The 24,648-nt window shown below is 37.8% G+C and overlaps 1 protein-coding gene across 1 annotated transcript; it reads left to right on the top strand.

Annotated features, from left to right (window-relative positions):
- The first annotated feature begins 19,137 nt into the window (after positions 1 to 19,137).
- Positions 19,138 to 23,683, top strand: LOC131834001 (mucin-2-like). The gene has a single exon (XM_059181540.1). It carries the CDS (start codon positions 19,138 to 19,140, stop codon positions 23,647 to 23,649), a length of 4,512 nt encoding a protein of 1,503 aa, XP_059037523.1. The 3' UTR covers positions 23,650 to 23,683.
- The last annotated feature ends 965 nt before the right edge of the window (positions 23,684 to 24,648 follow it).

Genomic DNA, 24,648 nt, shown 5'->3' with positions numbered 1-24,648 from the left:
CTCATCTGCCAATATACTTTTCAATTTTGAGGGCCATTATTCCAAAGTTCTGTAGTTCTCCAAACCCCAATTAATAGAACATATGAACATACCCTGCTGCTGCATTACTACCATGTTACTACTACTACTACTAATAATAATAATAGCTAACACCTCCACAGTGCTTACTATGGGCTAGGCACTATAGTAAGTATTTCATATATATATATATATATATATATATATAATCTTTTTAAAGATTTATTTATATAGTTGACAGAGAAAGACACAGTGAGAGAGGGAACACAAGCAGGAGGAGTGAGAGAGAGATAGAAGCAGGCTTCCCACTGCACAGGGAGCCCAATGTGGGGCTCAATTCCAGAACCTGGGATCATGACCTGAACCAAAGGCAGACGCTTAACAACTGAGTCACCCAGACATCCCAGTATTTCACATATATTTATTCATTTAATCCTTACAACAACCCTATGGAATAAGAATTATCACTATGCCCATTTTACAGAAAAAACTAAGACATGGAGAAGGAAGCTGTTTTTGCAAGTTCACACTGCTACTAAGCAGGGCAGCTAGGATGGAACTCAAGTATGTCTGGCTCCACAGCGTGCCTGTCCACCGACCAGAAGAGCCAGTCAACCTCAATGTCCAATTTAAAATATTCATTCCTGGTGTCAGTTAAGATGCTCAATACTCTTTTCATTTTATAATCTGTAAATATATTTTTTTTTTTTACTTGAGTGAAATTTTATCATGAACTATCTTACTTGGCAAATAATTAATTGAGTTTTCCATGATTCTTTATGAAGCTCAGAGAATGCTTCTGAGAACTATGACACTGAATAATTAAACACAGTAGCTAATTTTGCCCAAACCTCCCACGCCCTTCCCTTCTGGTGTCCATCAGTTGTTGATTGTACTTTTTGTTTATTCCTTTTTCTTTGGTAGATTCCACTTATGGAGTAGATTCATATGATATTCATCTTTCTCATTTTGACTTAGTTCACTTAGCATAATACTCTCTAGGTTCATCCATGGTGTCTCAAAAGGCACTATCTCTTTTTTATGACTGCATAATATTCCATTTGTGTGTTTGTATGTACACACCACATTTTCCTTACCCATTCATTTTTTTTTCATTTTTTTAGTTTAAATTCAATACATAATGTATTACTAGTTTCTGAGTTAGAGGTCAGTGATCCATCAGTCTTGTGTAATACCCAGTGCTCATTGCATCGCATGCCCTCCTTAATGTCCATCAGCAGTTACCCCAGTCCCCCACTTCCCTCCAGCAACCCTCAGTTGTTTTCCTGTGAACAAGAGTCTCTTATGGTTTTTCTCCCTTTCTGATTTCATCTTGTTCTATTATTTCCTCTCTTCCCCTACGATCCTGTTTTTTTCTCAAATTCCATACATAAGGAGATCATGTGATGATTATCTTTCTCTGTTTGACTGGTTTTGCTTAGCAAAATGCCCTCTAGTTATATGCAGGTCATTACAAATGGCAAGATTTCATTGTTTCTGTCCATCCTTCTATTGATGGACACTTAGGTTACTTCCATTTCTTGACAGTTATAAATAATGTTGCAATAAACAATAGGGTGCATATATCTTTAAAAAAATAAAAACAGTAGCTAATACTGGAAATATAATGAAAGATGTGATACTGCATTAGAAAAATCTATTATCATTAGAAATTTGCAGTTATTCAATAAAACTGTAAAATGTTGAGGTAATATTAAAACACTGTAGTTTGAGACAGAAGAAGATACAGTAGTGAGGATGAAAAGATATAAAAAGAAATGCATACTCTAAATTGTTTAGTTTTCCAGGAGTGGAAGTTAAAAAATCTGTATTAATGTCAGATTAAGAAATATTACTAGTATCTTCTAATTTATAGACATACTATAATAACACATGCATTTAAAGATCCTGTCATTTTTATCTAAGTATCTTAATATTATATAACAAGAGGGGAGAAACAAAATATCATAATCAATATTGGAATCTTTAAAGAACCTACATAAGTAATAGAAAAGCATAAAGAAATAGTTCTAAGTTTATTGAAGCATGATTTTTTTTCTATATTTTCTTCCAAGTTTTCTTCAAGCTCAACCTAGCATTTTAGATATTGATAAACGTTCTCAGTGATTCAGCAGCACTGGTCTTCAATTTAAATGTGATATATTTTTAGGACCATAAGACTTTTCCCTGCATTTTGTCAGTGTACTTTCAAGTTTCTCAAGAGTACTCATTACCTTCAATAAAACTTTCTGAAAGCAAGTTAATCTTCGAGTGAAGAAATTTTATCTATTTTTTAAAGTATTTATTTATTTATTCATCAGAGAGAGAGAGCAAAAGCAGGGGGAGTGGAAGGCAGCAGAAGGCAGCTCCCAGCTGGAGCAAGAGCCTAATGTGGAACTTGATCCCAGAAACCTGGGATCATGACCTGAGCCAAAGGCCGATGCTTAACTGACAACCACCCAGGAATCCCAGAGTAAAGGAATTTTAAATAACTGGATTAAACTAAAATTAGTATTTTATGTCATTTATATTTTAATTTTAAATATTATTTGAAGAGAAGTCATTTATTTTGAAATTCTAGGAAATAGGAAAAACAAACAAAACACAATTACCCTTCCTCCCAGAGGGAGGAAAAATGGTCTTCTAATCCAAACGTGTATATCTCACACTGCTATAAAATATGGTCTCTACATATAAGGACAAGTTCTGTGTCATTAAACAACATCATATATAAAAGGCTTTATATTATTAGTGCATCATAATTTATGTAACCAATTTTATTTTTAGGTAGATATATTTTCTCTTTTTTCTTTTACAAACAGCTGTATGACACACATTGCTGGGATCCAAATTCATTTCTATGGGATATATTCCTAGACATGAAACGAATGAAAGCAACACAGCATTATATAAAGACATTTGTCATAGATATTTTACAAACATCTTATATTCTGATTTTGGAATGCTATAAACAACTAGTGGCAAATATAAGCAGTGAAATGGTTTGACCTAAAACTATCACATCCTTGCTATGAGAACTTGGTCTGGCACAGACCAATTAGAAGACCATTAATATAAACCAGATTCTCCAAGCCAATGATGGTGGCTTGGATGAGGAAGGCAAAAAGAAGAAAGATCCTAGATACTCTTTAAAGGAATTCCTGATTGACTAGATATGAGGTATGAGGTAAAGAGAGGGTCACAATGACCCAGATTTTTGGTCTGAAAAGCTGAAAAGATGGTGAAAGCTAAAAATCTAGCAGGTGTTGATTATAGTTTAAGGAAGATTAAGAGTTCCATTTTGAAAGCATCAGACTTAGAGATGTTTCTCAGTGATCTAAATAGCATTATCAAGGACAGAGTTGGATATTTAAGTGTGGCGTATAGGAGGGAAGTCAGGAAGAGCAAGATTATATATTTAGAAGTTGATGCCATAGAAATGGCATTTACAACTGTGAGACTAGATGAGATTAGCAAGGTAGTTATTATAGATAGAAAACGGAAGCATCAAAACAACAAGCCCTGGGACACTTCAATATTAAGGAGTTTCTAAATAAACTCTAAGTTATTATTTTAATTATTTTTATTAATAAGAAATTGAATATGTTATCTTTGATTAAATATCTGAAAGTGTTAACATTAAGGAAGAAATAATAAAATATTTAAACAAAGATAAACATATAATGTTAACAAGGGATTTTTTTCCCACTGCAAATATTGTTAGCCAAGTGAACCCCAAGTTAAAGAAAGCATGCTACACAGAGGAACAGCTAAAGCAAAGATCAAGAACCTTTTCTAGAAAGTTATTAAACAAAACAACTTGTGTTTCTGATGTCTGACAATCTTTTCACCCAACAATCCTTTTGGCTATGTCACAATATCTGAATAACAAAACTATAATTATGAACTTCATAAAGGAATATATAGTGACTAGTGTTCTAAAGCAAATGGAAAACTAATAAGCGAAAAAAAGTAAATCACATTACGGGTCAAATCAGTGTAACACTCTTAAGCGTATGTGACCTTTCTAGTTTGAACTGATGATGTCAAGTCTCATGAAGAGAGAGTATTATGTATTGTTCTGTTACTAACATGTTTACTACATTGTTAATTATCCTACAGACTTTCAAATCAAAAGGCTTTCTGAAGCAAAGGTGAATTAGAAGACATGTTCCTCTAACAGCAGAGGAATTGCCCAGTTGAAATATGCTGGGTCTACCAAAAGTGATCCCTTTGAAAAAAAGGAGACTATTCTCTTCCACTTGATCTTTCATTAGTGCCATAATCATGGCTTTGATGTACTCTCAGTACCAGTCACAGCATAAAAGAAAAATTATTCACTATTTTTGAATGAATGAATGGGATTTATTATAAAAAATGCTTTAAGTATGAGATTTAAAGATATAATCAATATTTTTACCTTCAAGTCAATTAAGGTGAACAGCTACTAATTCAATTCAATATGTAAATGGATAGGGTTGTTAACCAGATTTACAAACAACTTTACAATGTATTTTATTCATTACTAAACATCCTCATTTAAATCTAAGAACACTTTGTAATGTGAATTAGGAAAATATCATCCTTTTTTAACAGATGGAGTTAAATGATCTCCCTATCATCAAATTGCTAAGTGGCAGCAAGATTAAAATACAGAATTCCTCCTTCCAAGGACAGCTTCATTTACCATCCAAGAACTACAAGTTATTTCTTCAATGAATTTTCAGATACACCCATTAATTCTCACACCTGCATTTCCTCAGGCACAGAATTTTTTACCATCTGTCCTGGCTTATGATTTTATATTTACATGTGAAAAAATGGTAAATGAGAATAAAATAACAAATATCTAGGCAAAGTAAACTTCATAAAATTAAAAATATTTTCAAAAAACTCTAAAGTAGTTACTAATAAAATAATTCTGATATGCTCATCTTATCATGTTGATGACAAAGATGTTCTCTATATTTTTCCAAATAAAATTATTTAAGAAAATATTCCAACACATTTTAAGCAACTGGAAGAATTTTGATTGTAGTTTTTTCCTTGAATAACTTTCATACATTAATTATTCAGCTTTACTAAAAATATATGGGAGTAAAATATGCAAAATTAGTTGATTGAAGTACTAAAACTGTAGAAATATGTATTAATTACTATATAATTAATACTATGTTACTAAATGTTTTTCTTTGATAAAATTTTTTTTTAAAAGAATGACAGTCTAGAAATTACAAGATAATATTATCACATTCTATACTAAACAAATGCAAGGATTCATATGGTCTTGAGAAAGAATATGCAAAGAAAAAAATTCTCCTTTTTAGGAATTGCCTCCTTATATGGTTGCTGTTGTTTCAAGATGAACCTGGAGCTATCTCATCTACATGAACTGTTGTCCTCTATCCTCAACAGTACCATCCACCTACCCCAGAAAATTTAGAGGGACGAGAAAAAAACTGAATTACTTTATCAAAGGAAAAAATGACTCAGTCCCTTATAATCATCTAAAGGCATTAAGACATTTGGTTTAGGTTTGAAAAAGAACAGTTCTGGATCAGGATCCAGGGAGAGTACAGCTACCAGCATTTCTAGTAAGATAAACCCAGCTCTAGAACATTCTTGGTTCAGATTTCTTTATAAGCTTCTCTACCAATCCCTCAGGAGAAGAAAAGAGGCCTGGAAAAGTTAGGAGGTCAACTGGGGCACACAGCAGGTCTGAAGAGCGATGATAAAAACAACAGAAACCATTCATTAAGCCACTGAATCCTTCACAAGAGACCTGGAAGGAATCCGATACAGATGGTGTTAATACCAAGGAAATGTGTGACTACTTGCAGGAATTCTACAGGAGACTGTAGGAGAAATGCAGTGAGATCTCATAGAACACCAGTCTCTTAGGGAATGAAACAAGAAGGAAGTTGAGGATTAAGAGAAAAGCCAGGAAGGGGTAATTCAACAGAGGACAAGAAGGAAGCAACGATCTTGTCAAAGTATCAACTACTGAAAAATGGTTAACTACAATATAAACTAAAAAATATCCATTGTTATTAGTAACAAAAATGTCACAAGCAAATTTGACAAGTAACTTCAAACCTGACAAGCAATTTCAGGGAAGTGGGGAATACAGCAGATTATAGAGTGTTAAAGAAGAAGTTCAAATTGAGATTATTGCCTGATGTCTTCTAAGGAGACTGACAGTGAAGCAAAGGAGAGAGAGAAGACAGTAAACAGAGCTTGAATGTCGGATGGAGACAGGGAAGGTTTTCAACGCGTTTAAATGCTAGCAATATAAATCCATGAAAGAAACAGAGATGAGGTAGTTGAAAAGATTACCCACAAGAAGTTTAGTTATGCATCATAATGGATGAAATTTGAGGAAAGAGAACTAGGCTTCTGCATATCTGCAGTGATAAACATCACAAGAGTCATTTCACAAATATTTATGTATGACTTTCTGTGCACTAAGCACTGAGTGGGATCCACTGTTAACCAAAATAAACACAATCTCTGCCCTTGTAGAATTTAAAATCTAGGACAGAAATCAGCTTTTAAACATACAATTACATACACTCACATATGAATTTGATAAATCATTATGAAGAATCATCACAAGCACTAAAAGAGCAAAGAGTGAGAAAGTGAAGGATTTTCTCAAAAAGTAATTCTGAGAGGGGATCAGAACATAAATAACTAACTAGATAAGAGATATAGAACATAAAGAAAAACTAGAATTCTCTTTCTTAGAAACCTATATAGGCTATCAGGACAAAATGACAGCTTTAACACTGATTAGGTTCATTCTGGCCACTTGTTTCTCTGCAAAGATTCCGTACACTGGAAGTGAATAAACTTAGTTACTACCTGTTTGGATTAGAAGCGGGTGGGGGGGGGGGGGGAGAGGACAGTAAGCAGAGAATTCAAAGGAAAAGCAGGACAGAAAGCACAGAAGGATTTGGGAAATTCTCTTAAGCAGGTTAGGAGGGATTAAATCTGTGAGATTAATAAGGCCTGCACTTCCCTTCCATTTCCGTATCTTCCATCCAGAACACATGTACGGATGTAGTGTCCTTGAAAGACTAAGTCAGGAGAGGGATTATATCTCAGACTTGTTTGCTTTCAGTGAATTGCTCCTATGATTCTCTCTTAAAAACCAAGACCAATAAACACCTTCTACTCACCCATCAAGTACCCAGTTTCCCAAACAAGACTATTCAGAAACACAGATTATATAACAATATTATTATTTGCTTTTCTGAGACTGGGTCCCTTCATTTAAAGCACTATTTTTTCTTTAATATCTCTTGGAAGACTCATCAAATGCCTTTCTTACACTTTTCCAGCTTAATTACCATTATTTACTAGTTTCATATCTTTTTTTTGGTAAAATGACATTGTTTTCACAATTCCTATAGATTTCTCTTTTGACAACATGTGTAAATTCATTCAAACAACTCTCCATTTTTCCAAGGTTCTTCTCTTCTTTTCCTTCATTTCTTATCAATTTTTCCACAATATTTTAGGCCTCACACAGGCTTTGATTCACAATAGAAATGAATTCACAGTTTTAGAGTAATCTTTTAAAGATTTTATTTATTTATTTATTTGAGAGAAAGAGAGAGAGAGAGCACAAGCGGTGAGGAGGGGCAGAGAAAGAGGGAGCACCAGACTCCCCACTTCGCCGGGAGCCTGATGCGGGGCTGAATCCCAGGACCCTGGGATCATGACCTGAGCCAAAGGCAGATGATTAACTAACTGAACCACCAAGGATCCCCACATTTTTAGACTATCATCTTCCAATTCATGAATATGGTTAGATTGCTTCATTTTATTAGGTTATTTTTAATTCTGTTTAATAACTATGATAGGCAGAATAATGGCCCCAAAGATGACTATCCCTTACTCCCTAGAACTCATGAATTACCCTCCACAGCAAAAGGGACTCTGCATATATGATTAAGGACTTTAAAATGGTGAGATTATCACAGGTTATCCAGGTGAGCCCAATTTAATCACATAAATCTACAAGTAGAAAAGAAAGAACAGTGGGTAAGAGATATATGACACCAGAAGGACTGCATCGCTTTGAGGACAGAGGGAGGGGGTCATGAGCCAAGAAATGTATCGGACCAGAAAAGCTAGCAATGGTGCTCAGACACAGCCAAAAGAAAATGGTCCCCTAATCCTATAATTTCAAGGAACTAAATTCTGTCACAAACCAAAATGAGCAGGAAATGAATTTTCCCCTAGAATTTCAAAAAGGAATGTAGCCTACCAACATTGTGGTTGTAGTCTAGTGATACCTGTACCAGATTTCTGATTTTAAGAACTGTTATGTAAGAAATTACTGTTTTGGGGGGGGTCCTTTGTGGCTCAGTCAGTTAAGTGTCCAACTCTTGATTTCGGGAGGTCATTATTTTGGGAGGCCAAGGTTGTGAGGCCGAGCCCTGCAGAGGGCTCTGTCAGCACAGAGCCTATTTAAGATTCTCTCTCTCATTTTCCCTTGGCCCCTCATCCCCACTCCCAAAAAGGAAAACTAATAAAATAAGATTTTATGATTTTCAGTGTAGAACTTGAACATATCATTAGATTTAATATTTATTTCATTTCTTACATTATTGTAAATGGCAATCATTTTTAAATTTTATATTCTCTTTGTTGAGGATGTATAGAAATGCAAGAATGTTCAAGTCCAAGGCATGGTCAGGAAAATACGGTTGTGAACCAAGGATGTAACTTTTTCAAACTTTTATTAAAATTTCAGAAAGCAAAATGTACTTCCAAGTACTATTTGGTCACACAGAGAGACCTTTAAAAGATTAAGCGTTTGGTCACACAGAGAGACCTTTAAAAGATTAAGCGTGTGACATATTGCTGTTTGCACAACATGGGTAGACTTAGAGGGTATTATGCTAAGTGAAATATATCAGACTAAGAAAGCCAAACATATATGATTTCAATCATATGGGGAATCCAAAAAGCAAAACAAACGAAGAAACAAAAACAATCAGACGTACAAATAGAGAGAACAAAGTGATGGTTGCCAGAGGGAAGGGGTGCGGGGAATGGACAAAATGGGTGAAAGCGAGTGAGAGAAACAGGCTTCTAGCTAGGGAATGAGTAAGTCACAGGAATGAAATGCACAGCCTAATGAATGGTCTTATAGTAGCATTGTATGGTGACAGATGGTAGCTACACTTGTGAGCCCAGCATAACATACAGAGAAGTTGAATCACTATGTTGGACACCTGAAACTAATATAACATTGTGCGTCAACCATACTTAAATTAAAAAAAAAAAAAAAAAAAAGATTAGGTGTATGCCTCACAGATCTAATCAAGCCATAAAGCCTCTAGAAAGCTTAAGGGTATTGTTCTTCAGCAGTCTTAGCAGGAGACCAAACTAGGGTCAGCTTATCTTAAAGAGATTTGTGGAAGATTCTGTTATATAAAAGTGAATTGATAGATTGATGAGAGACTCCAAGTTTTTAAGAATCGTAGCAAAACACTGCTAGCTTGGACCGAAGTATAGAACAATAGCTCAACTGAAAATGGACAATGCAGAGCAACTACCTTAACTAACCATTACTGTCTGCAGTTTAATTTTAAGTTCATAGTCCCAGAGAGGCGGGTGGGCAAGAAAGCCAGTTCATTAATGCCTGAGATGGGATAGAGAGATATTCCTAAATAATTATGAAATTTTAGTTGACCTAACCATCCTTCCTCTATACATTTACAAAGTAGCACCTCTAGAAAACATCACTCCTTACAAAATTATTCTTTATGAAATGTGCCTGGGCCTATTTTTAGAAAACATGAAAACCAAATGCCTAATTTGTTTGTGATGTCAATTAGATGTGTCTTCTAATTCAAATTCATCTAGATATCAAGTTCCTCCTACTTTAAAATCAGCCATGTTCTTTTGTCTGCCTGAGCTGTGGATTGGCTGATTATTGGATACTCCAAGGATTTCCTGTTTGGGTTCTCCAAACAAGTGTTAAGAGCAAGGGCTGGTTCCCCTCAGCAACAAAGGACCATGGTCACTTTGGCTCTTGGTAAACTGCTATTTATTCAAGTAAAAGGAGGAAAACCATCATTCTGTGTGACATGGAATGGTACGCATATCAGAATGACCTGGAAATTGCAGGGCCCGTGCATGACTTCATGACTGTGCTGAATCTCCTCCCGGTACTTCCAGCTCCACTCTCCACTTCCTCCTCTCTGCCCCAGGAGGCTCACCTGTGTGAAGTGACTCACCGAGCTCCTGACCTACGTACTTCTTGCTAGATTCAGCTGACTAGCAAGTACTAGCATACAACAAAGGGAGAAAGACATTCTCTGAGTCTCAAGATGAAATAAGAATGGAAGAACAGATGAATATTTAGGTATGAAGGGCATGATAAGAAAAGAGTGTGGATTGGAAAAACATATTAATATAGAACCAAGAGCAGCTACACAATTCTTCTGTCAAGGGAAATATGATATTGTAACTGTAATTACAAATTACCATATTAACACAAAAAATGAACTCTAAATTTCTCTTAAAAGAAAATAGCATAAAGCCATTATACATTATAAGGTCATAGGGATTGGGGGCAAGATAATGGATTTTTCTTATTTTACAACAAGTGAATTTTACTTTACTGTAAGTAAATTTTCTTCAACACTGTTGAATTAAGAGCCCAAATAGTTCCAAAACTCTAACTGAAGTATGGTGTTTCAAATATGATTTTTCAACAGAACAAGTACCATATCAAGTGTTAAAATATTAAATTCTGACTTATTTATTCCTTCAACAAACATTTACTTCCTTAAATTATAAACTATGGTGTGAAATCATGCTTGAGCAATCCTTGAAAAGGTCATATTTTGAGGTTGTTCACGGTAATAATGCTGAGTTGAATGATGATGACTGTGAGCGAAGAATGATGAGCATTATCAGATCATTACAAACACAAAACATAAACATTTCACACTGAAATTAACTGAAATAAAAATTCTATTTTGTAGACTATGTATATGCACATATATATATATATATCAGAATAAAGATACCTCTACTTATTAGACTTTAGTTCCTCAAATGACACTATACCTGCAAATTTCACCTATTTCTCAATGGCTACCCACTATTTGTAATTAATCTGACTATCGCTTCTATTTATCCAATCACTTTTATCCTTTCTTCAAAAACATGTATGTTTATTTTCCTTTCAAATTTTCTAAAAGGTGGGGCGCCTGGGTGGCTCAGTGGGTTGGGCCGCTGCCTTCAGCTCAGGTCATGATCTCAGGGTCCTGGGATCGAGTCCCGCATCCGGCTCTCTGCTCAGCGGGGAGGCTGCTTCCTCCTCTCTCTCTGCCTGCCTCTCTGCCTACTTGTGATCTCTCTCTGTCAAATAAATAAAAATAAAATCTAAAAAAAAAAAACCAAAAAAATTTCTAAAAGGTTACATTGTCTTGATCTTTTTTAAACATTATATTTTAGATCAGATGGGCAAGTTGATCTGAAACTCCCTTCTCTAATGACTGAATATGAACCACATATAATTATTCTCCTACTTTTTCAAGACAATCTGATAGGAAAATGTCTAAGATCATGCTAATACCCAAGAACCTCATAAGAATATTTGCAGATACTTTATATTTATTTAATCTTGATTGGTGTTTAAATGTAAAATAATTAATAATCTTTTTCTTCTATATCAATAACACGTTAATAACTGTGCAATTTATCTTATTCATGACTGGAAGAAGCTTGGTCTACTTTTCTAAAACTTCTTGAATATCTTTGAGTTCACCCTGAAGAAGGCATGAATAATTTTAAATAAACACAGAGTTTATGTTATTTGTTGCGATTTCCATATAAGAGCTGTCCTTACAAAATTAAGTATAAACTCAAATTTAGGGAATAGGCAGACCAAAGTTCTTAGCTTCCAATGTCCTTTCTACCATATTCCAATATTCAATCAAAATAATAACCATAAATTGGAACACCTATAATACTGACGTCATAAAGGAGAGTATTATGTTTAATGTTCCAAAGTAATGACAAACATAAGAGAGAAGGAAGCCAACCTTATTACGAGTCAAATCAGTGTATCAGTATTAAGTATATATAATTTTATTAACTGTAAAGTGATTACCTCAATTCTCAGAAAAGACAATATTGTGCATTGTTATTGCACAGCCCTTATTATGATATCAATTACCATGCAGGTGCCCAACTATTCAAGAGCAGCCAAACCCTGACTTCTGACCTTCCTAAGATTCTTGAAGAAAAGGTACTGAATGAAGAAAATTTGTCCAAAAGAAATGGCTACGTGGAAGTGTGCCTTCTCTATTAATCAGATATCAATGGATCAAAGTCACTCTTTTTTGTTTGTGTTAACATTTCTTTCCAGTAAGTCCCTAGCCCCTCAGGGCAGAAACTAGGTCTCTCTTCTTCCTATTGAATCCACAATGCCTTCTATAGACGGATGTCCAGTAAGTATCTGTTGAATGAACAAGTAATTAAAAATTGCCATTTCAAATCCAGTAATGCAGAGATTAAAAGTTATATTAAATACATCTATAAATAATAAGTTATAAAAATTCTATATACAAATAAGTTAGATTACAATCAATATTGTCATAGAGTGCTATAGAACTTACAAAGTAAATGAATATTCTAATTTAATTGTAATAGCAACACATGCAGGTAAATAGAATGGGATTGATTCTCATCTTATAGATGTGAAAATGGCCTTTGCAAATAAATTTACCAGAGTTCCACAGAAATAAAATGACAGAACTAGGAGTTAAACCTAAATCTCCAGATTCCAGGTTCAGTGCTCTCTTCACCATTCTAGGATTGCCTTTAAAACTTTTTTTTTTGCATTTTTTTTCTCAAATATACTGGTGATTTCTCACAGCTACACTTCTTCAGAGCTAGTAGATTTGCCATTTGTTCTGGCATGTGGTGTAATAGAAATGAATACATAAAAGTGGTAAATAAACCAGTATAAAATTAACAAATACAAAAATATATAATATAAAACTACATAAAATTAATAAAAGCAAGTATGCCTAATGGAAATTATCTATATTTACTCACTGCATGGTCACCTGCAATTGAAAAAGTATTTAGAGGGACACCTAGGGGGTTCAGTAGGTTAAGCATCTGCCTTCAGCTCAGGTAATGATCCCAGAGTCCTGGGATCAAGTCCTGCATCAGGCTCCTTACTTAATGGGGAGCCCACTTCTCCCTCTGCCTGCCACTCGCTCTATTTGTGGTCTCCTGTGATCTCTCTCTCTCTCTCTCTGACAAATAATTTTTTTTTTTTAAAGAAAGCAGAGTAAACATAGTTCACAAATTTCCCTAACATGGGCACTTTGAGTTTACATGTTAAGTGAAAGTGTTTTAACGCAGTGAAGGAAAGATTATTTATATTCTCTTATTACATTCTCTCAGACATTCGCCTCTTCAATTCTATTACACTTTGAAATATTGAAACAAACTACAAAAATAAAGTCATTCTAATGCCAAAAATTGGGGAACATTTGACGATATGTAAATTATTTTATAACTGCAAATAAGAACGATTTCTTAAAATGAACGATATCCATATAAGCTATAGTGTTAATTTATGCATTTTGTTAACTCATCAGATTTTATCATCATCTCTTCAAAGTAAAAGATAGAATTCTCAATGTTCCCAAGCAGAAAATCCAAAGGGCAAATATTTGAAGATTAAATTGAAATAATTCCTTATACACATTTCTTCCCTAGCTCCTACTCTGTACCACAACCAATAGGCAGAAAGTAGGAGGTGCAAAGGGAAGGCGTGGTTGCCTTATTAGATGGGAGAACCATTCAATTAGTTCTCTTTATCCCTGCAGGCATCAAGTCTTAGAGGCACTGCTGAGTCAAGACGAAGCAAGTTCTCACGAAGATCCAAAGGAGATACCCCTCCCAAGGTAATTGTGTGGATAACGACACTGCTTCTAGGGTGCTCTTACTCCAAAATCTTTTCTCTGTTAACATCTGGTTTCTTAACCAAGAAGAGGCTAGCAGACACCAACGAATCAATTTCAGACAGGCTGGGTTAAATGTATAATGGTACAACAAAATGGAGGCGTCCATGAAAGAGTTTGATATATGAATGTTGATCAATAAACTTAGAAGTCAGCATACAGATAGATGCTGTTTCCAAGTAGAGGCAGGAGATCACACAGAGACGTTGCTAAGGAGGGAGAGAAAAATAAGACTGATGCCTGAATCATAATGTGGGTGAGTAGGGAAAAGAAAAAACCCACAAACCTTAAAAACAAAGCAAAACTTCAGAGAGGTAGGAAGAATAAGGTGGTTTCACAAAAGCCAAAAGAAGGGATGCCTGGGTGGCCCAGGTGGTTAAGCAGCTGCCTTCAGCTCAGCTCATGATCCCAGGGTCCTGGGGATGGAGCCCCGAATCAGGCTCCTTGCTCAGCAGGAAGCCTGCTTCTCCCTCTGCCTACTGCTCCCCCTGTTTGTGCTTGCTCTGACAAATAAATAAATGAAATCTTTAAAAAAAAAAAAAAAAGCCAAGAGAAGAGGAAAGGACCTTCAAACACTGGAGAGAATTTCATTCTGTCCGATCAGAATTAGACTGACAATAAACACATCACTGGCTAACTTGGACTGGAGTTGTTCCAGCAGGTGGAATAAAAAGCCTTTTACATTGAATTGTATAACAGAATATGTAAGGACCTTTGAGAAAGAGAAGAGTATCTCTCTCTCTCACTCTCTCTCTCTCTCTCACACGCGCACACACACACACACAATGTAGGTGACACCTAGAGATGTGACTGAAGATCAGTGAGAGGTGCGGCTGGAAAAGGCCTAGAGAGCCACTTGAAGAATGTTTTTTCAGTGTAGGGGAGGCTTGAGGATAAGAGCAATGGGAAACGAGGGAAAGGTTTTAATGAGGGAGCTAAAATAATCAGATTTATATTTTAGAAAAATCACAGCTACTATAGTTAATTAAAAACAAAGCTGTGCAAACTATGGAAAGAGCCCAGAATTCCACCGACAGATGAATGGATAAAGAAGATGTCATACACACACACACACACACACACACACACAGAGCAGAACACTATGTAGCCATTAAAAAACGAAATCTTGCCATTTGCAACAGCATGGATGGAACTAAAGAGTATTATGCTAAGCCAAATAAGTCAGAGAAAGACAATTATCATATGATCTCACTGATATGAGGAATTCTAGAAACAAGACAGAGGATCATAGGGAAAGGGAGGGAAAAATGAAACAAGATGAAACTAGAGAGGGAGACAAACCCTCAGACTCTTAATCTCAGGAAACAAACTGAGGGCTGCTGGGGTGGAGGTGGGTGGGGGAGGTTCTGTGCTTAATAAGTCAGGAACACTGAACTGAACTCCTCTCTCTCTCCATATTCTATAACACTGCCTACTATTTAATAGGTAATAATATTTGCTAAGCTAATGAGTGGCTCAAGTGAGATCTGATGCTAACTTAGCTAGGATGCTGTTGGTGAAGATGAGGAGAAAAAAACGGATTCAAAACTCTGTCTAGAAAGTAAAATATAGAGAGGCTTCAGTGATGGATGGACTCAGGAGAATGAGAGGAAGAATCGAGACTGACTTGGGATTCTAGCTGAAGCTAACACAAGTGAATGCTGTGCCATTCACTAAAATAGGGACCCAAGGAAGAGACGGTTTTGTGGAGGAAGACGATGACAGAAACGGACTCAGTTCAGACTCCCGTCACACACTCACAATCCATGAGCTACTAGAGACCAGCTCATGTATACTGAGCTTCCTAAGGTGATTCCTAAGGCAGGTACAGGCTGCCTTTATTTTCCATTTTCCTTTCACAAAATTCTGGAATCACAAGTCTTTTTTCCTGTATACTCATCCTAATAATACAATATCATGGAAATATTGTACATTATCCACCCATAAAACTGTCTTCTTTTAGGAAGAACAACATGTTTTTTTTTTCTTTTTTTTTTTTAAAGATTCTTTTTATTTATTTGACAGACAGAGATCACAAGGAGGCAGAGAGGCAGGCAGAGGGGGTGGGGGGAAGCAGGCTCCTGCTGAGCAGAGAGCCCGATGTGGAGCTCAATCCCAGGACCCTGGAATCATGACCTGAGCCGAAGGCAGAGGCTTTAACCCACTGAGCCACCCAGGTGCCCCAACAACATGGGGTTCTTAAAAACTAGACTAACACAGGCCAGAAATAGACTTGATATATTCAATAACTTAAATTGTGATGTGCACATCATCTAAAAATGAATTATCAATAGGCAAGTATACAATAAGAGTTTCTAAAACATTTTCAGGTAAAGGATTCTAGACGAAAAAAATAAAAATGAGGAAGGGGAGAGCAAAAGTAAGTAACATCCTAGAATCTCAGGATTCCATGGAATCTGTCCAAGCAATAAAACGATACATTGTGCACATAGGAGATGAGCTCCAAAACTTGGCCGCTCAACCCAGCACATCATGTACCTTCCTAGAACTCTCTTTATGTCACGACTGCTGTGATTTTCCTAAATGATGGGATTTGGGGGAAGAGAACAAGTAGGGTGTGTGTGTGTGTGTGTGTGTGTGTGTGTGTGTAAATACACATGCAGTAGTGGGTAATGGATGGGTGAGGGATTTCTTATTATAACTCCTGATAGAAGATGATGGTCTCCTTTCAAGTGAGAATTTAAAGAAAAATCATCATCTTATTAGCATACCAAATGGAAAGACCTGATGTTTACTGGTTTCAAATAATGACAGTGTTTTCAAAACATACACAGACATCTATTCATTTCACATCCACATTTTGAGCTTAATTTTAGAGAAAAAAAAACACCTTCCTTACTCTTAAACTTGCTACTAAAATTTTCATTTTTTTATCATTAGACAGTTTGGTAAAATCTATTTTTCCATTGTTAAGCACATAAATCTTTTCTCTTGTGTCTTCACTTCTAGGGGTTAAAAGGACAGGATGAAGACTTCAGTCCTGACAGGGCTCATCCTGGTCTTTGCCATTTGTTTCCAGGTAAGATTCCATACATTCGAATAGAAGAAGACCTACCTAAAATTGAGAGCTGACACAGAGGTGGGGTTCAGAGTGAGATTATGGCATTGCATTTTTTTAAATTAAATTTATTTATTTTCAGCATAACAGTATTCATTATTTTTGCACCACACCCAGTGCTCCATGCAATCCGTGCCCTCTGTAATACCCACCACCTGGTACCCCAACCTCCCACCCCCCCCCACCACTTCAAACCCCTCAGATTGTTTTTCAGAGTCCATAGTCTCTCGTGATTCACCTCCCCTTCCAATTTACCCCAACCCCCTTCTCCTCTCTAACTCCCCTTGTCCTCCATGCTATTTGTTATGCTCCACAAATAAGTGAAACCATATGATAATTGACTCTCTCTGCTTGACTGATTTCACTCAGCATTGTATTTTTTTTTTAAGATTTTATTTATTTATTTGACAGACAGAGATCACAAGTAGGCAGAGAGGCAGGCAGAGAGAGAGAGAGAGAGAGGGAAGCAGGCTTCCTGCGGAGCAGGGAGCCCGATGCGGGGCTCGATCCCAGGACCCTGAGATCATGACCCGAGCCAAAGGCAGCAGCCCAAACCACTGAGCCACCCAGGCGCCCCTCAGCATTGTATTTTTAAAAACAGGACAGAGTCACATGAGACGGGTAGGAACAACTGTCTTGTACTTTTAATACCATAAAAATCACCTGAAATTTGAGGAGAAGAAACAAAGCTAAGGGAGAGGCGAAAGGGAAATTAAGAGGGAGAGAAGAGGTAGAGAATGACTCTAACTGAGGAGGATAAGGGAGGAGAAAATCTCCAGATAAATCTGGAGTACTGGAAGTAAACTTGTGAAGAAATGACCAAGATTTCCACTTCTCTCACCACCTCATTGTAAGGAGATTCCCCTGTGAAGGTGAAAAAGAGGGTGAGTTCACCCATGTCTCAAGTTTGTTTTTCATTCAATTTCTGGGTCTATTATTATGTTCTCATGATCGAAAACTACAACATGTTCTTCCACACAAGACTTAAACACAATTAAAAGAAGGTAGTCTCTTCTATTGATATCTGAACTAGAAATTATTATACACATTTGACTCATCTGAAACATGGCTTGTGCAAGTAGGTTTTTATGTACGTCTTTGAACGATCTTTGGTCTTTTGAATTTTGTGGCCTTTTGCTTTACCCTTTTATCTCTCCTGCAGAGTTTTGTGTATCTTTATTTGTTTAAAAAAACAAAAACAAAAACAAATCAGGGTGCCTCAGTGGCTCCGTTGGTTGTGTCTGACCCTTGATCTCATCTCGGGTCTTGATCTCAGAGTCATGAGCTCAAGCCCCACATTGTACTCCATGCTTGTAGAGGCGCCTACTTTAAAAACAAAACAAAACTACCTTTTTCTGCTCCTCTGACTTAATTATATACCACTTACTTAGTTCCTTACATCTCTCTTTAATCAGAGCATAGTATCCACTATTTTTAGAATTACAGATGGTCTTTAAGTGTCTGTTCCGTGATATTTTAACAACCATGCTCTGTTCAAGGATCCTTTCCTTTTCGGCCGTTATTATTGTATCTTTGTCATATTCTTCTCAGAGATTTAATTCCTCAGATAAAGCTTTTGCAAGCAAGAGAAGGTCATTTTTTGTTGCAGTTTTTAATATCCAACTTTCTGAATTCAACACCAAATACTTCTGTGTAATTCTAAAGTAGCATTTAGCTACAGTACTTTCACTGAGATTCATGTAACATGATTGCCTTATTACTTGATTCTTTTCTTAATTCCTAAAGGAGATGAGAATGATTCCATCCTGTAATTTTTAAGCAAAAAACAAGTTTTCATATTTAACGGGGTATTTTATGAAACCAATGATTTCCCCAAATTAGATTTCTGTATATTATTGGATTTCCTTAGTAAATACTAAAAGTTAACACCGAGATATTTTCTCTAATTATCCACATATAGTGCCTTGTTCTTTTAAATTTATAGTGCAGTTTATTCTAAATTTATATTTCACTTAAAACCAAAGCACATTTTAAACTAAAGAGCAGAACAGCTTCTCTAATAATTGAATGAATACTTCATTTGGTAATATCTTCTATTCTCTCCTCCTACAGTTCAGCGAGAGTCAGCCGTCACAGCGCCGGCCAAGAACAAAGACAATCAATAGTCGACCAGTACAAAGTTCGCCTGCCAGGACCTCACAAAATAGATCTCCATCCACGCAAGTCAGTAGGAAACCTCAACCCCGTTCTCGTGCCTCTGCCTCTCCTGCCCTGCCACAGAAAGCAGCCAGCCAATTACCTTTAAATCCTAGGACATCAAGCAAAAAGAAAAAACCTGTCCTGACATCAAAAAGGCAAAGTCTACAAGTCAGGCCTAAGAAAAGTACATTGACCTCTGCCAAGAAAGGCCTGACCCCCCTTCCATCTGGTTTAACAAGACGAAATACTCCACGGAGCACAAGTAAAATTTTAAAACAGCCGAAAAAAAATCAGAAGACAACTGCCAAAAAACAGTTAAGATGGACAGCAGCAGCACCAAAACCATCTCTATCTGTAAAGAAAAGTCAAAATGCATCTAAAAAAATCCTGCCCACCTCTGCCAAGAAGCAGCTGAATCTCCCAAAAGTGGCTAAGGAGGCATCAAAACAAACTTCAACTTCAAAGAAAAGTTCACAGAAGTCCAAGAAAATCCAGGCTAGGCCTGCTAAGAAACGGGTAAAACAACGCACAACTAAATCAACTCCCAAAAGAAAAGTAACTAAGAAGAAATCTCAAAATACTTCTAAACTAACCGTGTCTGTATCCAAAACACAATCTAAGTCCACGACAATAAAAAGTTCCCCCAAAACTTCTTCAGCTCCAAAGAAAAGACCAACTAAATCTCGTAAGACTCCGCCATCACCTGCCAAGAAAAAACAGAGTCGGGCAAAAGCAGTTAAAGCAGCCCCCAAAAAAAGTTCAGCCAAAAAGAAAAGTCTAAAGAAACAAAAAAATAAACAGTTAACGCCAGTCAAAAAAGGGCCAGCCACAGCAACAGCAACGAGAGCAGTATTAAAAGTCAAAAAGAAAAATCTAACCACACCTAAAAAGACAGCATCTACATCTGCCAAGAAAAAGCTCAATCAGCCAAAAAAAGTTGCAACAAAAAAGAAAATATCTAAGGCCAAAAATAAAGTGTCAAAGAAACCCAAAAACTTTACTTCACCTGCCAAGAAACAAGTGAATCAACCTAAAGCACTGAAATCAGTACTAAAAACAAAACCAGCCTCCAAGAAAAGACCAAATAAAGTGAAAAGCTCCTCGTCTAAAACTGCCAAGAGGCAGTCAAAACAAACAAAAGGCGGCAAATCTCCAGCTCTCAGAAAAACTCTGGCCAAAAAGAAAAGCCTAAAAAAATCTAAACCAGCTGCTGGAAAACTACTCAATGGGTCTAAATCTGCTCAAGCCGGACCAAAAAGATCTCCAGCCAAGAAGAAAATTCAAAAGAAATCTACACAGAAAAAGCCCACAGCAGGTAAAAGTACTGGGAAAGCAGTTCTTGCAAAGAGTAAATCCATAAAACCATCTAAAAAAAGGCAGCCCACCTCTCTAACAGCAAAGAAGAGGCTAAGTAAAGCCAAAAAAAGACTGCCTAAACCTCCTAAGAAAGGTGTAAATCAACTTAAACCCCTCAAAGGAAAAAAAAGACCACCTTCTGTAGCAGGCAAAACTGTAAAACAACCAAAAAAAAGGAAATCTATACCTGCCAAAAAAATCTTGAAATCATCTAAATGCAAAGGATCTAAGTCTGTTCAAAGTCCACAGAAAAAGCTACCACATAACAAAGTCACAAAACCATTTCCATTACATGTACCACCTAAATTCCATCCCTGTCTACAACCAAATCGACCACATAAGTGTCCACTAACGGCTCATCAAATCTATCCAATTCCACCAAAACCACGGCCAAGTGTCCAACATCCCCATGCAAACCAGCAGCAGCATCACCGACCTCATTTGTCTCATAAGCCACCCTGTCGTAAACCAAAACGTCCCACAAGGCCAACAGGAACAGAAGACATTACAACTGGTGGCCCAACCAATGCAATTACCACAACACCTGTAGCTATTACTAATTTAGCCACCATCACTAGCACTACAGCCAATAGCAAAATGTCTACTTCCATTGCCCCAACTCGTACATCTGCCACTGCAACTAAGGGATCAGATGCAACCACCAGAACACCTGAAACTCTGGCTGCCACCACAGTCCAAGTGACATCAATTACTACTTCAGCAACAGATGCTGCCTCCGCAACTGCCCCAGCACCCGATTTTACCACGGAGAGCTCAGAAGCTGAAGCAAACACAGCAGAAGACGCCACTCTCCCAGCAACAGATGGTTCCACCACTCAAGTTGTCACTACAACTTTAGCAAACACACCCCCTGCTACTGTTGCCATCACGACTGCAGCCACAACCCCCACACATGTTGGTACCACAAGTGCAACACCCCCCATAACTCTAGGGATTGGTGCCACTAGCACTGGTGCCACCGCATCATCACCCAGTGCTACCACAACTCTTGCTTCTGCTACCACAGAAATACTCGGAACTTCTACCACTGCTTCTAGTTCTGTCACAATGACAGCTTCATCTGGTGCCACAAACACAGCTGCACCAAGTTCTGCAACCACAGTTGCACCAAGTTCTACAACCACCAGTGCACCTGGTACTGCCACCGTAGCTGCCTCAAGTTCTGCCACCCCACCAGTGGCTGAGACGACCACTGAACAAGCCGATGACATAACCACTGAAGCTACTTCCCCGGTGAGTGAGGAAGTCACTGAAACAGCTGATGACACAACCACTGCAGCTGCCACCACAACTTCACCAAGCGGGGTAACAACTGGGGCAACGGACTCCACAACCCCAGAAACAAACTTTTCACTCACTGCTACTACAACTGCTGGATCCTCAAACCCAACATCTGGGGGAACAATCACCACCACAACTGCAGCAGCCTCTTCAACCCCAGGACTGGATGTGACCACCAATGGTCCAATCACAACCTCAGCCACCAGTGTTACAACTGCTGCTGCTGGCACAACCATAGCAGGTGCTACTACTTCCACCCCTGTGACTTCAGCCTCCACTGCTGAACCAGCTGTGCTGACCAGTGTGGGTGAAACAACCATTCAGGCTTCTGGAGCAACAACCCCAGAGGATGAGGCTACCACTGGAGCTACAACCCCAGAGGATGAGGCTACCACTGAACCAACAGAAGACACAACCACTGAAGCTGCCACAACTGTACCTGCTGATGCCACAACCCCAACAGCTAACCCGACATCCTCACCAGCGGAGTCCACATCTCCAGCTGTGAGTACAACTGCTTCAGCTACAACCACAATAACTGGAGAAGCAACCAGCACAACCATAGCAGCCTCCACAACTCCAGGAGTTGATGCCACCACAAGTGCTACCACCTCACCTTCAGTCACTGGTACCACATCTCCTTCTGGTGCCACCACAACTGTACCAAGTGCTCCCTCTACTACTGAATCTGGTGCCCTGACTAACAGTGAAGCCACTTCCCAGACGCCTGATGCTACAACACCAGGGGAAGAAGCTACCACTGAACCAACAGAAGACACAACCACTGAAGCTGCCACAACTGCACCTGCTGATGCCACAACCCCAACAGCTAACCCGACATCATCACCAGCGGAGTCCACATCTCCAGCTGTGAGTACAACTGCTTCAGCTACAACCACAATAACTGGAGAAGCAACCAGCACAAACATAGCAGCCTCCACAACTCCAGGCGTTGATGCCACCACAAGTGCTACCACCTCACCTTCAGTCACTGGTACCACATCTCCTTCTGGTGCCACCACAACTGTACCAAGTGCTCCCTCTACTACTGACTCTGGTGCCCTGACCAACAGTGAAGCTACCACCCAGACTCCTGATGCTACAACTCTGGGGGATAAGACCACCACTGAGTCAGCAGATAGAACCACTACAGCTACCACCGCTCCAGCTGAAGGTGCCACAACCGGTTCAGGTGACTCCACAACCTTAGAAGCCAGCACTACATCTGTTGCTACTACTGCAACAGTTACATCATCTGCAACCACAACTCCTATAGCAGCTTCAGATGCCACAGATGCTACAACTACTGCTAGTATGAGTGTAGCAGCCACCACTACCCCTGCTGAACCTACTTCTTCAACCACTGAAGCTGCATCTCCAGGGGAGGAGGGCACTACTGAATCTTTAGAGACAGCTGCCACTACAACTCCATTGGGTTCCACTTCCACCACTATATCTGAAGATTTAACCACTGTACTGGACCCTACCACCCCAGAACCTGCAACAACTGCCCCCACTGAGGAGGTCACTGATACCACAGCAGATGATACTACTGATGCTGCCACGACTCCTTCTGCACAATCCACACAACCCCCTGAGGCTTCCACATTTGCAGCCTCAGCTGGAACCACCTCTGCTGTTGACAGCAGCACACAGCCACCATCTGCTACTATGACTACAGCCAGTATACCTACAACCAGCCTTACCAATCCTTCCCCATAATGAAAGCAATGCCGTGGTACATCTCAAGCATCTTGATAACAGGTAAATCACTGCAGGCAAAAATTCAGTAGTGCTCTATATATCTTTAAACACCTTACTTAATAACTAGTTACTCTTGATATGCATAAGTTTTGAATTTTTGCAATTCTATGAAAGAGAGCAGACAGTCTCTCATTTTGCATACAGGATACAGAAGTATGAACTGGTTCAAATGCAGAACACATGGTGGCAAAACCAGGAATAGAATCCACATATCTTAATACTTAAACTAATAGTCAGAAAGCTTAGAACTCTAGAATTAATCCCAACAGACAGTTTAGTAGGCAGCTGAATCACAGTCACTTTGTTTCTTTTTCAAACTAAAAATTACTCAGTTCTAACATTCTAGAACTATACATTTTTAAATAAAATTCTTGGGGAGTGAAAGGGAGCCTGATGAGGTTATAATGTAAAAAGACCCAAACAGTATTTCAGGAAGGAAAACTGACAAGTATATAAGCTCAAACACAAGAATGAGTATCACAATCAATTTACTGTAAATACATGAACTTCGGTGTCACCTCAGTTAAGTTCAGATGGAAATGAGGAAATACTGCTATGATTAATAAGGAAAATCCATGGAGAAGAAAAAAATTAGAAAAATTTATAAAATAAACTTTTATCAAAATATAACAGTGAAACAACTAGTCTAGATTAGATGATCTAAAACTCTAAGATACAAGGGGCCTATCTAAGACTATCTCAGAGAAAGAATTGCTGAAACACATAATATCAAATTTTTGTATAAAGGTTTTTGATTGGGGGGGTGTTTACAATTTTTTTAAAGGTGGATGAAAGCATTCTAGGTTGTTATAATGATGAAATAAGCTTTAAACATAGCAACTAGCTATGCTTTAAACAGACTATCTGACTAGTTACATTTTATTTTACAACAGAATCATGAGCTGTCATGAAAACAAGAGTAGTACTGGGGCAGGGAAGGGTATATAGACTAAATAT

The sequence above is a fragment of the Mustela lutreola genome, chromosome 1, assembly GCF_030435805.1.
Source record: "Mustela lutreola isolate mMusLut2 chromosome 1, mMusLut2.pri, whole genome shotgun sequence".
In the NCBI taxonomy this organism is placed as follows: Eukaryota; Metazoa; Chordata; class Mammalia; order Carnivora; family Mustelidae; genus Mustela; species Mustela lutreola.
Note: the sequence above shows the minus strand (reverse complement) of the source record. Positions and strands in the feature narration are given on the sequence as shown.